This window comes from Mesoplodon densirostris, chromosome 10 (assembly GCF_025265405.1).
Source record: "Mesoplodon densirostris isolate mMesDen1 chromosome 10, mMesDen1 primary haplotype, whole genome shotgun sequence".
NCBI lineage: Eukaryota > Metazoa > Chordata > Mammalia > Artiodactyla > Ziphiidae > Mesoplodon > Mesoplodon densirostris.
Genome location: NC_082670.1, coordinates 36,298,479 through 36,315,122, shown reverse-complemented (window position 1 = coordinate 36,315,122; position 16,644 = coordinate 36,298,479). Strand labels below are relative to the sequence as shown.

General features: G+C 40.4%; 2 protein-coding genes across 5 annotated transcripts in view; both read right to left on the bottom strand.

The window, feature by feature from the left end:
* BTBD9 (BTB domain containing 9) overlaps positions 1-16,644 on the bottom strand; it is a 411,236-nt gene that overhangs the window by 265,673 nt on the left and 128,919 nt on the right. The window lies entirely within an intron of this gene.
* Positions 6,379-6,872, bottom strand: LOC132497683 (signal recognition particle 14 kDa protein-like). The gene has a single exon (XM_060111069.1). The coding sequence runs from the start codon at positions 6,870-6,872 to the stop codon at positions 6,540-6,542; it is 333 nt and encodes a 110-aa protein (XP_059967052.1). The 3' UTR covers positions 6,379-6,539.

Genomic DNA, 16,644 nt, shown 5'->3' with positions numbered 1-16,644 from the left:
AGGAGACCACTGCAGTATAGTACCAGAGAGAGCTGACAGTGACTTAAAACCAATCCAAGCCATCCTCGTTCCGAGGGTCTGGCAAAGCTCTCGGTTCATATAAATGAATGAATGAATCAATAGATATCAGCATTGGTTCTTACAGTCTTCTTTCATGATACTCCTACCTGTCCCAGGGTAGAGGCATCCTTCAGTCTTTTTCTAAGATACAATTACATTTTTCTAGAGTAAAATTTTTAGTCAACATCATGATAAGAAAAATTTAGGTGGTATCTAATGTCTATAATTTAAAGTTCAAACTCCTCAACTGCCACATAAAATTCTATGAAAGTTGAAATATAATTCTTTGAAATCTCAAATAATCAGATAATTTATATATAAGATTAAGCAAAAATTTATATGAGTGTTCATCATAGTAGTGTTCACAATATCAGAGTAAGAACAATCTACATGTGCTTCAAATTATGGAACATCTGTGTATTGAAATAACATACAGCCCTGAAAAATGTTTTCAAGGAATATTTAATAACGTGGGGAAACACAATACAACATTAGATGAAAACAGGATGTAAAACATATATAATTTGACTTGAAGTTTATTTTTAAAAAGAATACACATGACTAAAAAGAAACAGATCAAAGATCAAAGTAGTGATCTATGGATTGGGAGGTTATAGGTGATTTTTACTTTCTTAATATGTTTTTCTGGTTTCCAAACTTTCTACAATAATAATACTTTTATTCTCAGAAAAATCTCCTAGTAATGGCTACACCTAAAAGAAAGAAACTTCAGCCTAGCTCCCTATTGCCCTCCCAATCCTTGCGCACAAGTCTGTGATTCTGCTTCCCACAAACCTGCCTCTACCACTGCCTGCACATGGCACACTTCTGCTCTGCAGCTGAGTCTGTGAGGGCCTCCCTTAGTATCTCCATTCCTGCTCTCAACATTTACTACACAAAGCACTCATCTGACATAACATTTGCTGCCTTGACTCATCAATTTCTTTTCTGTGCCCTTAGCTCTCACTTATCTGTCAAATTGACTATGATTTCACTTCTTTGTCCTGCCCCCAGCACCAAGCGCAGCATCTTCTAAGGAGGCATTTAATATTTGCTGGTTGCTCAGAATGAAGTTATTCTATATAGGGGCCATTATTTGGCTCTCAAAAGACTAGCATGGCCATGATCTCCTGGGTCCCTGCTGCATCTTGGCCAAAAGCTGCTGCCATTACTTCCCCCTTTGAATCACAGATGGTTAGGGCAGGGAAGAGACCTGAGATAGGGTCTAGCTCAATCACACTGAAATTAATAAAAGAGAAAATTGAGTTCTAAAAGTACAGAGAGACTCTCTGCAGGTCCCTGGGAGAGGCAGTGGCAGTGGTAGTGGCAGAGCCAGGCCTGGAAATGCAATTGCTCACATTCAGTGGTCATTTCCCCAGACCATCCTATGGCAGTGACCTCCAAGAGCCCTTCTCTCTAACTCTTCAAAGACTGTAAACTGGCAAACAAGTTTGGAAATGTCCATTTGATTTCCTGAATGTTCATTTGACAGGCTGGAGAAAATGCATCTGGGATTGCCATTGTGTTTTTCACTCTGTTTAATATAACTGTTGAATATCAAAGGTTCACTGAAAGTAAATGAAAGTAGCTTTTAAGCTTAACCATTAGGCACTTTAGAATTGTTTTCCAGGCAGCACAGCATAAAGGTCAGAATAATCTGATCATGAATTATTCCCAGGGATATAAAATTAAAAGCATAATTCAGTGTACATCTTTCCTCCTACGATGAACGAATGCAGACCTGAATGAAGCCAGGGTGTGTGATATGTGCTTATGAACCAGCATGGAAAGGATGCTTTTCACCACTCCAGGAAGAAATATGAAAGTCACTGATGAATAATTATTCTGATAAAGCACTAAGATCCTGTAAGGTTAGGCTGTGATTTCAGCTGACAGCTTTGGTTATAAACACTGGTTCTAAAAAATACCAATTAATGATTCATTTGACTCCTGCTCTGCTGCTCTGATACTGTCCAAATTCTGGCATTTCATGTCATGCCATTGTCTTTTACCACATAAACTTGTTTTATCAAGACAAAGAGAGTAAAAAATACTTTCAAGTGAAAATAATAAAAAAGTATCTACTTTACTGTTGCAAACTCTGACAATTTCCTCTTTGCATTAAAAAAGATAATAAGTGTCAAACCAGTTATTACAGCACATGACAGCTTCAGAATAGAGACAGCATATCCAGCTCTACATTATTCAATATGGACACATGGGAAAAGAGCAAACAGTTTTTCTAACAGATTTCTCTGCCTCAATGCCAATATGGCAAATAATCATGAAAATGTTATTACTCTACCTAATTTTCCCTTGGAGCTTTTAAATGGAAACTTTTGTTAACTGATTTTTTAAATATGCACAGGGAGGGGTGGGCAGCAACACCGCTATGAAGGGTCCTGCCAACGACATCCAGGCTTAGGTGAAATGACCCCTGGGATGGGAGGGTTCTGAAGACAAGTAATAAGGGCTGAGGACTGGGGATACATGGCAAAGACAGATGTCTTTCCTAAAATGCAAGAGCTCCTGAGATGGCATGAACTGCACTGAGGCAGAAGTTGGAGGAAGGAAAAGAGAAATATTAATGTGTGCTTTCTTTCTCTCATCACTGGGGATGACAGTCAAAATCAGAGGAGAGTACAGCAATTCAGAAGTAAAAGGAACAGAAGCAAAATAAAGTCACTGCAAGGTCTCTTCATTAGAGACTGAGACTCATTTCAACTAGCCTATCTTAGCTCAGCTGCCATAACAAAATACCACAGAGTGGGTGGCTTAAACAAAATATTTACTTCTCACAGTTCTGGGAGCTGAGAAGTCCAAGATCAAAGTGCTAACCAATTTGGTTCCAGGTGAGAGCCCTCTTCCTGCCTTGCAGAGGGCAGCCTTCTCACTGTGTCCTCAAGTTTCAGGGTGAGGAGTGGAGGGTGCTGATCTCTCTTCTTTTTCTTATAAGGACACTAATTCCACCCTCATGACCTCATCTAAACATAATTACCTCCAACAGTCCCACTTCCAAATACCATCACATTAGGGGGTATGGCTTCAACATACGAATTTTAGGAAGCCACAAACATTCAATCCATAACATAACCTTTACTTACTACCTACTATGTGCTAGATGTAAGTTCTGAATAAAATTGAATAGTCATGCCAGGGGCAGAATCATGTTTATAATAAGATGCTCAGAAGCAAGACTGTATTTTCCTTTACACCTAAAAAAGCTTGTTTAGCAAACAAAGTTATTTTTACCTGAAATGGCTTTAAATCCTGTGCTTTGTATTTATGTCCATACTTTTTAGATAAGACCTACTTTAACTGTTGCCAATTCTCACATTTTACTGATCTACTAAGCAGCATCCAGATTTGCCAATTTTATTTTCTGTCACCCTAATGTTATCATATCTTAATGCTATCAGGGAACACGAAAGAATCAATGCTGATTATAGTTAAGAAAGTGAGGACGAAAGCAATACTAACTGGGGTTATTTGGTTTTTTGTAAAGCCTTCACAGGAGGTTCTTTTATCCTGGAGTCATTTAAGAATCATTAACTTGGGCCTTCCCTAGTGGCGCAGTGGTTAAGAATCTGCCTGCCGGGCTTCCCTGGTGGCGCAGTGGTTGAGAGTCCGCCTGCTGATGCAGGGGACACGGGTTCGTGCCCCGGTCCGGGAAGATTCCACATGCCGCGGAGCGGCTAGGCCCGTGAGCCATGGCCGCTGAGCCTGCGCGTCGGAGCCTGTGCTCCGCAACGGGAGAGGCCACAGCAGTGAGAGGCCCGCGTATCACTCACACACACACACACACACACACACAGACACACACACACACACACAATCTGCCTGCCAATGCAGGGGACATGGGTTCGAGCCCTGGTCCGGGAAGATCCCACATGCCGCTGAGCAACTAAGCCCATGAGCCACAACTACTGAGCCTGCGCTCTAGAGTCTGCGAGCCACAACTACTGAAGCCCGTGCACCTGGAGCCTGTGCTCTGCAACAAGAGAAGCCACCACAATGAGAAGCCCACACACCGCAATGAAGAGTAGATCCCGCTCACCGTAACTGGAGAAAGCCTGTGTGCAGCAACGAAGACCCAATGCAGCCAAAAATAAATAAATAAATTTATTTTTTTTAAAAATCATCAACTTGACTCAAACCCAGCAAAAATGCTACAAAATACATGGAGTAAAGATGTCAGTAATTTTCTGGCAAGGAAGCATGGTTTAGGGGAAAGAGAATCCACTCAAGGTCTTTGGAGTCAAACAGACATGGTTTTGAAATCTAGTCCCATAATTTTTTTTTTTTTTTTAACAGTGTGACCTCTCTGAGTTTCAATTTCTTCATCTGTAAAAATGAGAAAATCCCTGCTGCATAGGAATGCTGTGTGGGGTTAAATGAGAGGGAAGTATGTGCAAGTGCTTAAGAGGAAGTACCATGTGGTCAATATGTTGTTTCCTCTCTGTTCCCGCAAATGCCTTCTACTAGGTAGGGGTCAGAAGTTCAAAAAGTTTACTACCGGTCTCTGCTTGTGTGTGTGTGTATATGTGTGAGAGAGGGGAGGGGCCGTGTGCAGAGGAAGGTTATAGATTTGTGAGTACTGTGCTTTCATGAGCCTGACCATCTTTAAAATATTTTGTGTTTACTTTATTGATTTGAATATCATATTAATTTACCCACATATTTCATCTGACACCTCCATTTTCTGGTCTTTTAGGCATCTCTGGGCATGTGGATGCTTGATAAATAGACTTATTAGCATGATTTGACTATCTCTATCCTGTCTCCCATTTTTTTAACAGAATTACACAGCTGGCAGTGAGGATGGCGCTGAATCTCATCATTCATTTACAAGCCTTTCTGCATGACTGAATCTGAATCTGTTTATTCCCATTCTCTGCTTAGAGGACCATCTCTGGTGTCTCTTCACTGAGAGGCAATGTGTACAAGCAGACAAAGCAGAAGAATAAAGGAGGGAAGAAATGTGGGACCTGAGCTTCTGGATGGGCTCTGACCTATTTCACTCACCTTCAAACTCTGTGTGAATCTATTTCAGCTTCAGCCACTGTAGGGAAAGGCTGAGGAATCTTGATTTCCTTGAAGAAGGGAATGAACAATCGGCACACTAAAAATCAGAGGAGACTTTGGAAATTATAAGAGAGGCTGCTACTGTTAATGACTAAGTTGCCTTGGTATATCTAGTGTGCTAAAATTCCATTTCATTTTCATCATACATAGAACCAGAAATATCGCTGCAGGAAGCGCTACAAGTTGTGTTCCCTTTGTTCTATCAGAACATCCCAAATAGTATCACATGCTACCTGAAGATGTGCCCCTGAAATAGACCAACAATGCTTCAGTTATCTTGGCTGCAGGCAAAGACAAAGTAAGAGTCTCAGGAGTTCTCAAAAAGTTCAAAAAGTTCTCTCTAAACTGTGCTGTTTTCAGATGGAAACTACAGGAACATGACCAAAACTATAATAGTAGAGATTTCCCTGGGCTTTGTTCTGGCTATAAGATAGTTTCCAAATATACGATGAAAGGTAAGTAGAAGCCGACAGGGGCCCAATGTGGAACACATCAACATGATCATAGTTCAGACACACAACCCATTCCATCCCCACCCCACCCCACCCCCAGCTTCTCACACAAGCAGGGTTACCCAAACTCTGGTTAACCTAGCACCAACCTTCCTATTTAAGTTTATCTGATAATTCACAGTGTAATGGGAAAAAATGGAAAGACAGAAAGGAGAAAACATAAAACGAATATTGTCCTTCATGTTGGTAAACACATAAACTGGTTACATGACAAATGTGAGGCAGTGATTACGCTGGCAGTCCAATGACAAAGTTATTAAAATCTTTTTTTGTTTTCCAACTTGGAATCTTTGTTCTTGCTGATTTTGTACTAGGCTTGCCCTTAGTTTGATTAAGCAAACTCTCATTTGGCTATGAGAACTCATTCAAATTTGCTAAAGGAACTATGATGATAAAATTATACAGCAAGTTGGGAAAAATACCCATGAAATAACACAACTTTTTATAAAATTGTCAGGTTTCAATTCCAGTAACCCATAAGACAGGGCCTAAAGCCTATTCATAATCACATCATTCCAGCATGAGGAGCTATTGCCAGAAACTTTTTATGGGGTGGGAAAAGGAATAAAAGATGGTCCGTGCTGACAAATACAGGTTTAATGATACAGTGCTCTTCACAGATGGCTACAGAGACTGTAAACTATTATCCAGAAACATACAACCACACAACACAGACCACTTAGCCAGACCGAAAATAAACTGGCTTCTTGTAACTACCCTGTAAACACTACAGCCCTTCTTCCATCCAAAAATGACCCTAATCTCACATGAAAACAGTTACTGTAGGGGAATCAGAAACCCAGCTTTGTGTCCAAAAGTAAAAACCAAAGGAAAAATAGCAATTCAGTGGTTAGCTGGTGAAAGCGGGAAATCTGGTGCCCTTCACTGCGCTGCTTTGCTCTTCTTACTCTTGCTCTTTTTGTCCCTCTTCTTCAGCCCATCCATGTTAGCTCTCAATAGGTTTGAATAAGCCATCTGAAACTTATTCACTTCTTTGGAGCTCACCACAGTGCTGATCTTCTTTTTCCCATCGTTAGCTCTTAACAGACACTTGTTGTCTGAGGGCTCAAAGCCCTCCACAGAACCCTTCCTTGGAATGGGTTTAGTTCGACCATCATACTGCTTCAGGGTGATGAACACGCTGCCCGACAACTGGCACTTCTGGAAGAGGCTGGTCAGCTCTGTCAGGAACTGCTCACTCTCCAGCAGCACCATCCTGGCGCTGCTGGCTCCACTCTGTGGAGAAAAAAATCTCATTTCTTCAAAACTTTAGAGAAAAAAATCTCATTTCTTCAAAATTCTCCACCATTTTAAAAGCCAAGTCGAGAGTTGAATCACTGCCGTAAAAAGAAACACCCTTTCTGAACCACATCTGTGTGATGGGGCCACTGATGCCGCCATTACTGGTCGATCAACACACCCTGGAACAAGAATTTTCATTTCTGAATCCAAGCCTGTTCAAAATCCTCCTGCGGAAGTAAACTAACACCTGGGCATCTTCCTCAGTATAAAAATTCTCTTCTCTTACGGCAGTAGCCTTATGTTTAGACTCAAAAATGCCTTTTCCCTTGCATCAGCTTCTCTCAGGTAAAAGGAAATAAAGACAGAAGGCAAGGGCCCCTTCAGTAAAATCCCACTGAGAAGGGACCGGCAAAATAGGAAGATTTAATTCTAACATGAGGGGACCCTATGATGATGTGAAAGGGAAAGGAGAGAGAAGAGGAATGGCACCTAATCTGGAAGATTCAAGTACATTCACAGATACTTTCCCAAGATGTGCAAGCATCTCGCCTTCTTTAAGGAGACAACCGTAGCATCATATAACTCAAATTAATTCCTTTCTGAATGAAAGCTGAGTAACAAAAACAGAACTTGGCAAGATGGCACAGCACAGTGAGGGCAGAACTGTATTCCCAGTTGATACGTGGTGAGATGTTAGGTTGTCATCTCAATATAAAATAAAATGAGGCCGCACAATGGAAAGTGTTTTGAAAAGTAAAAATCCAAGGGAAAGATGAAGGCAGCATTTTAATGAATCTGGAGAAAACGAACTCTGTGGGGTGGGCAGCTCTGACTGTGACCTTTCTCCAGCTGACATCCTGGGAAGAGAAGAGACATGATGGAGAGGCCAGTGCCTGCCTCCTTCCCCCACAACAGGAATGGCAGTACCATTTGCCAGCACCTGGAAGCTGAGAGAGAGCCTGATGTGGATTCTGTCCGTCCATTAAAGGCAAGAAGAGTGAAAAGTGGGAGAGAAAGCTCCTAATACCTACAGTGGTGACCTGGGGTCACGCAGTAAGGAGTTGTTACGGCATAAAAGCTTCTTTATTCAGATGGTTCCTTTCAGGGGAACTCATTTCATGATACTTAATGCAGGCAGTTAGAAGAACAGTTGGGTTGGATATAACTTACAGTATGTCACACAAACCTGGAGCACCCACAGAACATTAATTTCAGGGCGCACATTGAGATCATGCACTTACAACCAGCCTCTTTGCCAGGGGCAGCAGCTTGTAACTCAGAAAGTCATGTTTCATTTAGGATGTGCTGTATAATGTTGAAGGGGAAAGTTAACTGCTTTGTTTTGTTGTGTCTTTTTCCCCAATCTGAGTAAAAAGCACTTGGGAAAGAGCTACATATGCTAAACTGAAATTTTCTATAAAGTTGTTCTCACTCATTTCAGCACAAATCTGCTTAGGTCATATCTCTTGCACGTTTACTCTTGTTCTAAACACAAGACTTCCCCTGCTACTGAGATCCCCACAAGCAAGCTCACCATTCTGGGATTTGCTTTATCTCATATAGGTTTGGGTATCACTTTCTCCTGAACCTAGAACTATGTTTTCCACCACAGCATGCCAGACACTAACTCATCCCTACTCAAAGGGGCTTTTAGAACACCACTTTCTTGATGTGCTACATATACACAATGGAATACTATTCAGCCATAAAAAAGAATGAAATAATGCCATTTGCAGCAACACGGATGGATCCAGAGATAATCATACTGAGTGAAGTAAGTCAGAAAGAGAAAGACAAATACCATATGATATCACTTATATGTGGAATCTAAAATATGACACAAATGAACTTAGGTATGAAACAGACTCACAGACATAGAGAGTGAATTGCCAAGGGGGAGGAGGGATGGGGGAGGAACAGGGTGGGCGTTTGGGTTTAGCAGATGCAAACTATTATATATAGGATAGATAAACAACAAGGTCCTATTGTATAGCACAGGGAACTATATTCAGTATCCTATGATAAACCATAATGGAAAAGAATATGAAAGAGAATGTATATATATATGTATATATGTGTGTGTGTCTATATATATATATACATATAACTGAATCACTTCACAGTACAGCAGAAATTAACACAACATTGTAAATCACTATACTTGAACAAAATAAATTTTAAAAAAAGACATTCTTAAGAGAATATTCAATAAAAAAATCCCACCTTCCTCTATGTGGTAGTGAGGTGGTCCTTTTTTCACCCTTAGCTACTCCTCAGCTCTGGTAATCAGTAACTATTCAACTTAGGTAAGAGAAACCATATTAATTCTTCTAAGTAATGCAAACATCTAATTTTACATGCTCTCAAATTACTTTCCTTTCTACCGCATGTTTGTGTAGCTGTTACATGAGTCCGTTGTACTGATGCAGCTGTCATCCCTTCAACTCAGTTCTTGCCAAACACTGAACTGTGTCTGGAGATACAAAGATAACCACTCTTGTTGAAGAGATGCCAGTTTAGTGGGAGAGCAGACATGTAAACAGATCTGTATGTGAGATACATGGCCTGGAGAGGGAGAAAAAATATACTGCACAAATAAATCAGCACAACAGCACAAAAAGAACTAGAGGGCCACAATATACCACAAAGATCCAGTGGAATGCAAGGATTGTGAACATGAAGGTAATACCTGCATTTTCATCTCAGTCAGTCTAGATACTCTGCTGCAATGGAAGAAGCAACCTCGTTCCTACCTAAAGCCAACTTTCCAGTTGAGTCCCAGGGCCAAGCCCCTCTCTCGTATCAGGGACACGATCCACTCTCCTGCATTATCAAATCCTCCCTTCCTGTGGAGTCATTCCAACGTGCATACAAGCATACCTTAATATCATCCTCCCTTGACCTTGAGCTCTCTAGCCTCTTTGCCATTTCTCTGCCTCCGTTCCCGGTGACACTCCTTTCATCTTCTACGTTTATTGCCATCCCTATTACCTCACCCTCCATTCCCTTCTCCCACTGCTCCACCGAATTGACTCTCAGCAAGGTCACCAATAAGGTCCACCGTGCCATTAGTCACTTTTCTGTTCTTATCTGTCTTGCGTAGCGTCTACTGCCCACTCTCATCTCCCCTCAGCCCATATTGAAAGACTGTCTTCTTTAGGCTTCCATGAAAACCCTCTCCTTGTTTTTTTCTGCCTCACTGCAGCTCCTTTGCGGTTTTCTCTGTCTGCTTCTCCTTGCCTGACTCATTCCTGTCCCCCCCGTAGCCCATTCTCACAGTAGCTAGAGTGGTCTTTCAAAAATATAAACCAAGTTATTTTATTCCCTGACTTAAACCCTCCAATGGCTTCCCATCATTCTTAGCATAAATTCCATGTCACCGAGGCCCAGTAGTTCCTGGCTCCTGCCTACCTCTCTGCCTCATTGCTAGCCATACCTTCTCCCAACACCCTTCACACTATTCACCACCAGATTTCAGACTTACACTGCCTTTTTTCAATTCCTCAAACACCCAAAGATAGTTCCCACTTCACAGCGTTTACCACTGCTGTTCATTAACCTAGAGCACTCTTCTCTTAGCTCTCTGCATGGCCAACTTGTGATAAGTCAAGTCTCAGCTCAACTGACTTGCTCACGGAGGACTTCCCTGATCTTCCTGCCCAAGTGTCCGTTCCCCAAACTCAGTCACCTGCTAGCTCATCACCCCTTTCCAATTCCTTCAAACACTACAATAAAAAGTGTCATGTTTATTTTTCACATCTCATTTGTCTACCTCTCCTGTGAGAGCCTAAGCTCAACAAGGGCAGGGACTTGGTCTTGTTCAAGCTCTATGTCTAGCTCCAGGCACAGTGTTTAGTACATGGTAGGTACTCTGTAAATATTTACTGAATGCAGGAATGAAATGATGATGAAGTTCTTGGTTAGGATACTGTGTCCAGCTCTTTGCTCTTCAACTACAGAAAAGCACAGGAAGGGGAAAGTTGAAACATAAAAATAACTAGTGTACAAGGAAATCAGACTTATGGCAAAAGGTTAACAGAACTAGAATTAATGAGAAAATATTCTACTTTCATTCTTCAGGGGGTCATTACTAATTTTTTAATGTCTAATGAAGATTAAATAAAAAGAAACGGGCTACAGGTTCAGCAGACTGGGTTTAAGTTCTAGAGTAGATGAGATGTGGGTAAGTTATGGAAACACTTCCTGAAACTGACCACTATTTAGGATTACAGGAACTGCCCTGGTGGTGCAGTGGTTAAGACTCCACGCTCCCAATGCAGGGTTCCCTGGGTTCGATCCCTGGTCGGGGAACTAGATCCCACATGCATGCCGCAACTAAGGAGCCTGCCTGACGCAACTAAGACCCAGCACAACCAAATAAATAAAAATAAAATATTTTTTAAAAGATAATTAGTTCCAGAAGAACACTGAATAGTCTTTTAAAACTAAAAGGGATAATAATAATCCTGTATCAACTGAGTGCCTCCTGTGTGCCAAGAGCAGTGCCCAGACTGTGTTATAAGTCTGCTCTCCTTTGACACTTGTAGCTGCCCTGTGAGGAGACACAAGCTACTACTGTCCTCCTTTTAGAGATGAGAAGACCAAGGCTTTGCAGAGCTAACTAACTTGAAAAGGCCACATAGTTGATAAATGACCAAGTTGGGACCAAACCCACATCTGTTTGACTATAAAATCTGTGCTCTTGACCACTATGTTTAGAAGGGAAAGTTTAAAGCACTGGATATAGCCCTGCTAAAAACATGAGGATCAGTTTTCTTAAAATCTTCACCCAAATCTAGGATTCTAAGGTATTTTCAGAAATAATATAAAGAACATGCTATAAAGAACAACTTAAAACAGCCCTATAATGCAGATTCCATCTTAGAGCTTTTGGTTACACAGACATTTGATGAACTGGACAAAATAATGTGCTTTTGGTTAGCCATTATATAAATTCTCTTTTGTCATCTTGAAGGATTACTTTATTTATAGTCTGAAGAACTGTCTTAGAAATATGAGAAAAGAAAAACAAGTTTCCAAGTATCACTGGGTATGACAAAATAATTCCTTGTTCCTCTAAAGTTATGAACAGAGGTCAGCAGATTATGGCCTGCTTATGGCCTGCGAGCTAAGAATGAATTTCACATCTTTTAAACGGGTTGTTTAAAGGGAAAAAAGGAGGAGAACATGTCACAGAGACTGTGTGGCCCATAAAGCCTAAAATAGTTACTCTTTGGTCCTTTAGCAAAATGTTTGCTGACCCTTGTTTAAGAGCCTAAAAATGTATGCACAAGTATGGAATAGTTGTTATAGAGAATAATATACCTGCTAAGAAAAACAACTCCCTGAAGGTTTTCGAAAGTATCTTTGGAGGGTTTGTTTGTTCGTTTCTTTTACCAAAGACAACAAAACTTCCCAGAGTCAGATCATAAAGTGGGTCTGGCCTCTCAACCTAGATCAGTGAGATGATATAAGGGGGCCTAAGAAGGAAAGGAGAGTGCTGAAGAGCTTGGGGAAAAATGAGAATGATCCAATCTCAGAGCTGCACAGGGCCTTATAGATAACTAGGAGCCAACACCTTCACTCTGTAAATGAAGAAGCCCCCCAGGGGAGGGGGTGGGGCAGTGGCTTCTTCAGGCCACGAGGACATGCACACACAGCACAGTGATTCGTTCTAGCTCCGAGGCTGGGGCTATGCTCTTTGTGCCACGTGGCCTTTACTTTACTATAGAGACATGCTTTTGCAAATCGAGGAGCAGGAGACAGCTTTTTAAAAGGTCAGACAAGAACCAGCAGATCTGCAAAGAACATGTGATCTGAAGGTGAAGTCCCAATCCCTCTTATAAAAAATGTTTAATTTCTTTTTTTCTAATTTTAAAAATAGTACACATTGATTATAGAACATAAAAAAAATTTAAAGAAAAGAATAATCATTCATAATCCTGTTTGATGATAAATACTTTTAACATTTGGTGTATTTCCTTTCAGCTTTTTAAAAAATCCATATACACATACATCATTTAAAAAATTAGAATATTGTTACTTTAGTACCTTTTTTTCCACTTAACTAGGTACAAGTCAACTTGTGAGCATTTTTGTGTCATATAAAATTCTCCTAAAACAGTTTTAATGGTTGTACAATTCCATAGTATGTATCATTCTTGCTGTAACTAATGAATCCTTCCAGAACCAACATGTATGAGAGAATATTTTACGTCACCCTCATCAACACGACCATGAACATAATTCAAAATATTTTCCCATTTAATAAGCACAAATGATTTCTCCTTGCTTCACAATGAGGTTGATCTTTTTTTCACATGGCCATTTATTTATTTGCCTTCTTTTGTGAATCATCTATTCTTAATGTCACATGTCCTATCCCCACTTTTCTTCTGGGGTGCTCATCTGTTTCTTTTAAGAATGAAATAGCAAAGATTCTAACCTTTTTTCCTGATACAAATTTTGTAATTTTTCCACTTTGCCATTTACCTTTTAATTTTGTCTTTTTAATTTTGTTGTTTCTAATTTCAGAAATGTAGCATTTCTATCTAGTCTGACCCCCTGCTTTTTGTTCTTTGTGATTTTGATAAAGATCAGTAACAGCACAAAGCTGGTGCGGGACCATACAAGGGATCATCTACTGGAGCTGTCTGGTATCTATTAAAGTCTCTAAAAAGCAGCCAGTGTAAGTCTTCCAAACCCGCACAGCCTGCAGAGGTTCTGCCCAATGGTGGCCAAATGGAAGGAACGTGTAGTGTAACTGCTACGGGATGGACCAGGATGCTAGTCCTGAGTTTGCTCCACACTTGCTACGCGTCCTCAAACAAAACCCAGTCTCTCTGAGCGCCATATGTACCTCACCTAAAAATGAGAGGCGTGGACACTACAGTCTCAAAAGACACGGCCAGTTCTAAGGCTCATGCTTTTTTGACACGTGACAGGAGGGAGCTCAGCATTAGATGCTGAGGACTAGTTAGCATCCACACCCCAGAGAGACCTGACCATGAGGAGAGGAAAAAGGTGAGAGACGGTAAAAAGGAACATCTGACATGGGAGGGCTGTAGTCCTTTTGGCATGTCGTGTCAGTTACAGAAATTCTTTCAAGAAGTCAGCATGGCCCACAGGGTCAAAGGCAGAGGGAACCAAAGCTGAAAAGGGTTCAACACTAGTGCACAGATCTCTCCCAGAGGAGGCACCAGGTAACCTCGCTGTGGTTTCCTCTAAGTTAGCTGGGAACTGTAAATGTTGGATATGGGCATAAATGCCAGAAGACAAAACCCAAAAAGGGACCTGGATGAGAAAAAGTGGTGGCGAAACTTCTGAGGCGAAAGAGAGAAGGTGTCACAAGGCTCATGCTGAGAGAGCTCTTTGAGGGCAGGCATGGACTGGATCAGAGACGAGAAGGGACAAGAGGCAGTGAAACCCAAGCAAAGAGAAGACATGGTCTCAAGAAGAGGTGGGCAGGGTTGTAGTGGAGATCAAAGTGTTGCCTCCTGTCCCTGTGAAATACCTGCAAATGCAATACTGTGAAAAATAACACATGCCCTGAAGTATTACGATACTGGCAGGAAAGGAAGAGCATTGGTTAGATAACAGTAGCAGTGTTGTGGGTGCCACCAACAAAGTCCTGAGTCTAGGTCACACAAAACACAAGAAATCACACTAATGAGCTAAAGTTCTTACCTTTATTTGGTAACTAACTAACTAGTATTTATTTACATATACTTAACAAATAATTTTTTTCTTGCATAATACTAAGTAATAACACTGGTTCATTTTCTTCACTTTATTGCTACTTTAGTAGTTATTTATCTTTCTCATCTCAGCACTGATTAAAACATAAAATGTCTTTAGGAAATGTTATGTCCTAATTTATGGTTTAATTTAATCTGAGCAGTCAAACGCTGATAACACTGCATCTCTTAAAGAAATCAGCCTATCTATTATCATACCCCAATAAGTACATGAAAAAAAAACTCAATGAGAAGAGAAGAAATTGCAAAGCTAGGAGGCAATATGAAGGAAGAGAAACAAATCCTGAGTCTTCCACCTGGCCCAACAAAGTTTATTAAGAATAAATAAAGAGATACTTCCCTGTGTTTCAATGATGAAGGATGCCTCATCCACCTATTTACTTTCCTCTTCAAGCTTGTTTATTGTTTTTGATGTAAAGGAAAAGAAAAGAGCCACTTCTCCCTTCTAAAAATATATAAGGTAAGAACTACATTGTAAATAGATTTTTACCCCCAGGCTCAAAATTCTCATTAAATTAAAACTCCATTATTGTTTACAACTGTCTTGAACAAGACTGGAAAAAGACTAACCAGATCCCATTTTAGAGATGAGAAAATTGATACACAGAAACAGCCTAAGCAAAACTAGAACACACAGAGAAACAAAGGCCAGACTTCCAGCACAGGCCTCTCCTGGTATCTCTGTTCACAGCTTCTGTTCAGGGTTCACAGTGGCCTTCAAATGAGGAAGGGTAGTGGAGGAAAGAGCAGGAAACTGAGCTGGGCCCCAGCTTTACACCACGCTACTGCTGTGATCCTGGGAAAGTAATTTTAATGCTCTGATGGCTCCATTTCCTTCTCTGTAAAATGGGGCTGATATTTACATCCACTCCCTAAAACAATGTTTGTAAGGATCAAATGAAAGGAAGCATTCTTTATAAAGTACCGGGTATTCTCCTCACTTAGCGATTTAAGAGAACAATGCAACTAAAATAATAATTCAAAAACTTACATCACTGTCATTCATTAATTTCATAAGCTCAGGTCCTAAAACTGCTATATAGCATATATTTAAGTATAATACTTTGTTTCTATTATTTTGTTTTACCCAACTGAGATAACTATTATGTGTGTATATACAGGCAAATACACACATAATGTTTAAAACACATATATATATTTGTATATACATACATGTAATTATGGTTAGGAAAATTATGGTGGTATTGCACAAATATCATATAAATTCTTTTAAAAACTTGGTAAACAAATAAACCAGAGCCAATGCGCATTTTTTTAAAGATGTTGGGGGTAGGAGTTTTTTTTAATTAATTAATTTATTTTTGCTGTGTTGGGTCTTCGTTTCTGTGCAAGGGCTTTCTCTAGTTGTGGTAAGCGGGGGCCACTCTTCATCGCGGTGCGCGGGCCTCTCACTATCGCGGCCTCTTGTTGCGGAGCACAGGCTCCAGACGCGCACGCTCAGTAGTCGTGGCTCACGGGCCTAGTTGCTCCGCGGCATGTGGGATCCTCCCAGACCAGGGCTCGAACCCATGTCTCCTGCATTAGCAAGCAGATTCTCAACCACTGCGCCATCAGGGAAGCCCCCAATGCGCATTTTGCTCATGAAATTAAATAAGATTGCATTTTGCTCATGAAATTAAATTTAAGCTTTCAATGTAAGATTTTATACACAAAATAAAATAGTGCCACTGCGTATAAAGGATTACACGATGATATGAATACTATGAGAAGGAGCAAATTCTGTTTATAGGTTTTTTTTTTTTAAGCCAAGACAATTTTTTTCCCCAAGACAACAATTCTCATCTAAAATTTAACCTACAAAGAATGAGGTACTTCTGCATTTTTAACCCTTAAAAAATTGTCCAGGTTACAGACAAAACTTCCAGAATCTAGAATAATAAATAATAATAAATCTAGAATAATAACAAAGCATTCAGTGACCTAACAATTACTTTGAATAAAGGACACATCAACAATTGCAATGGGTG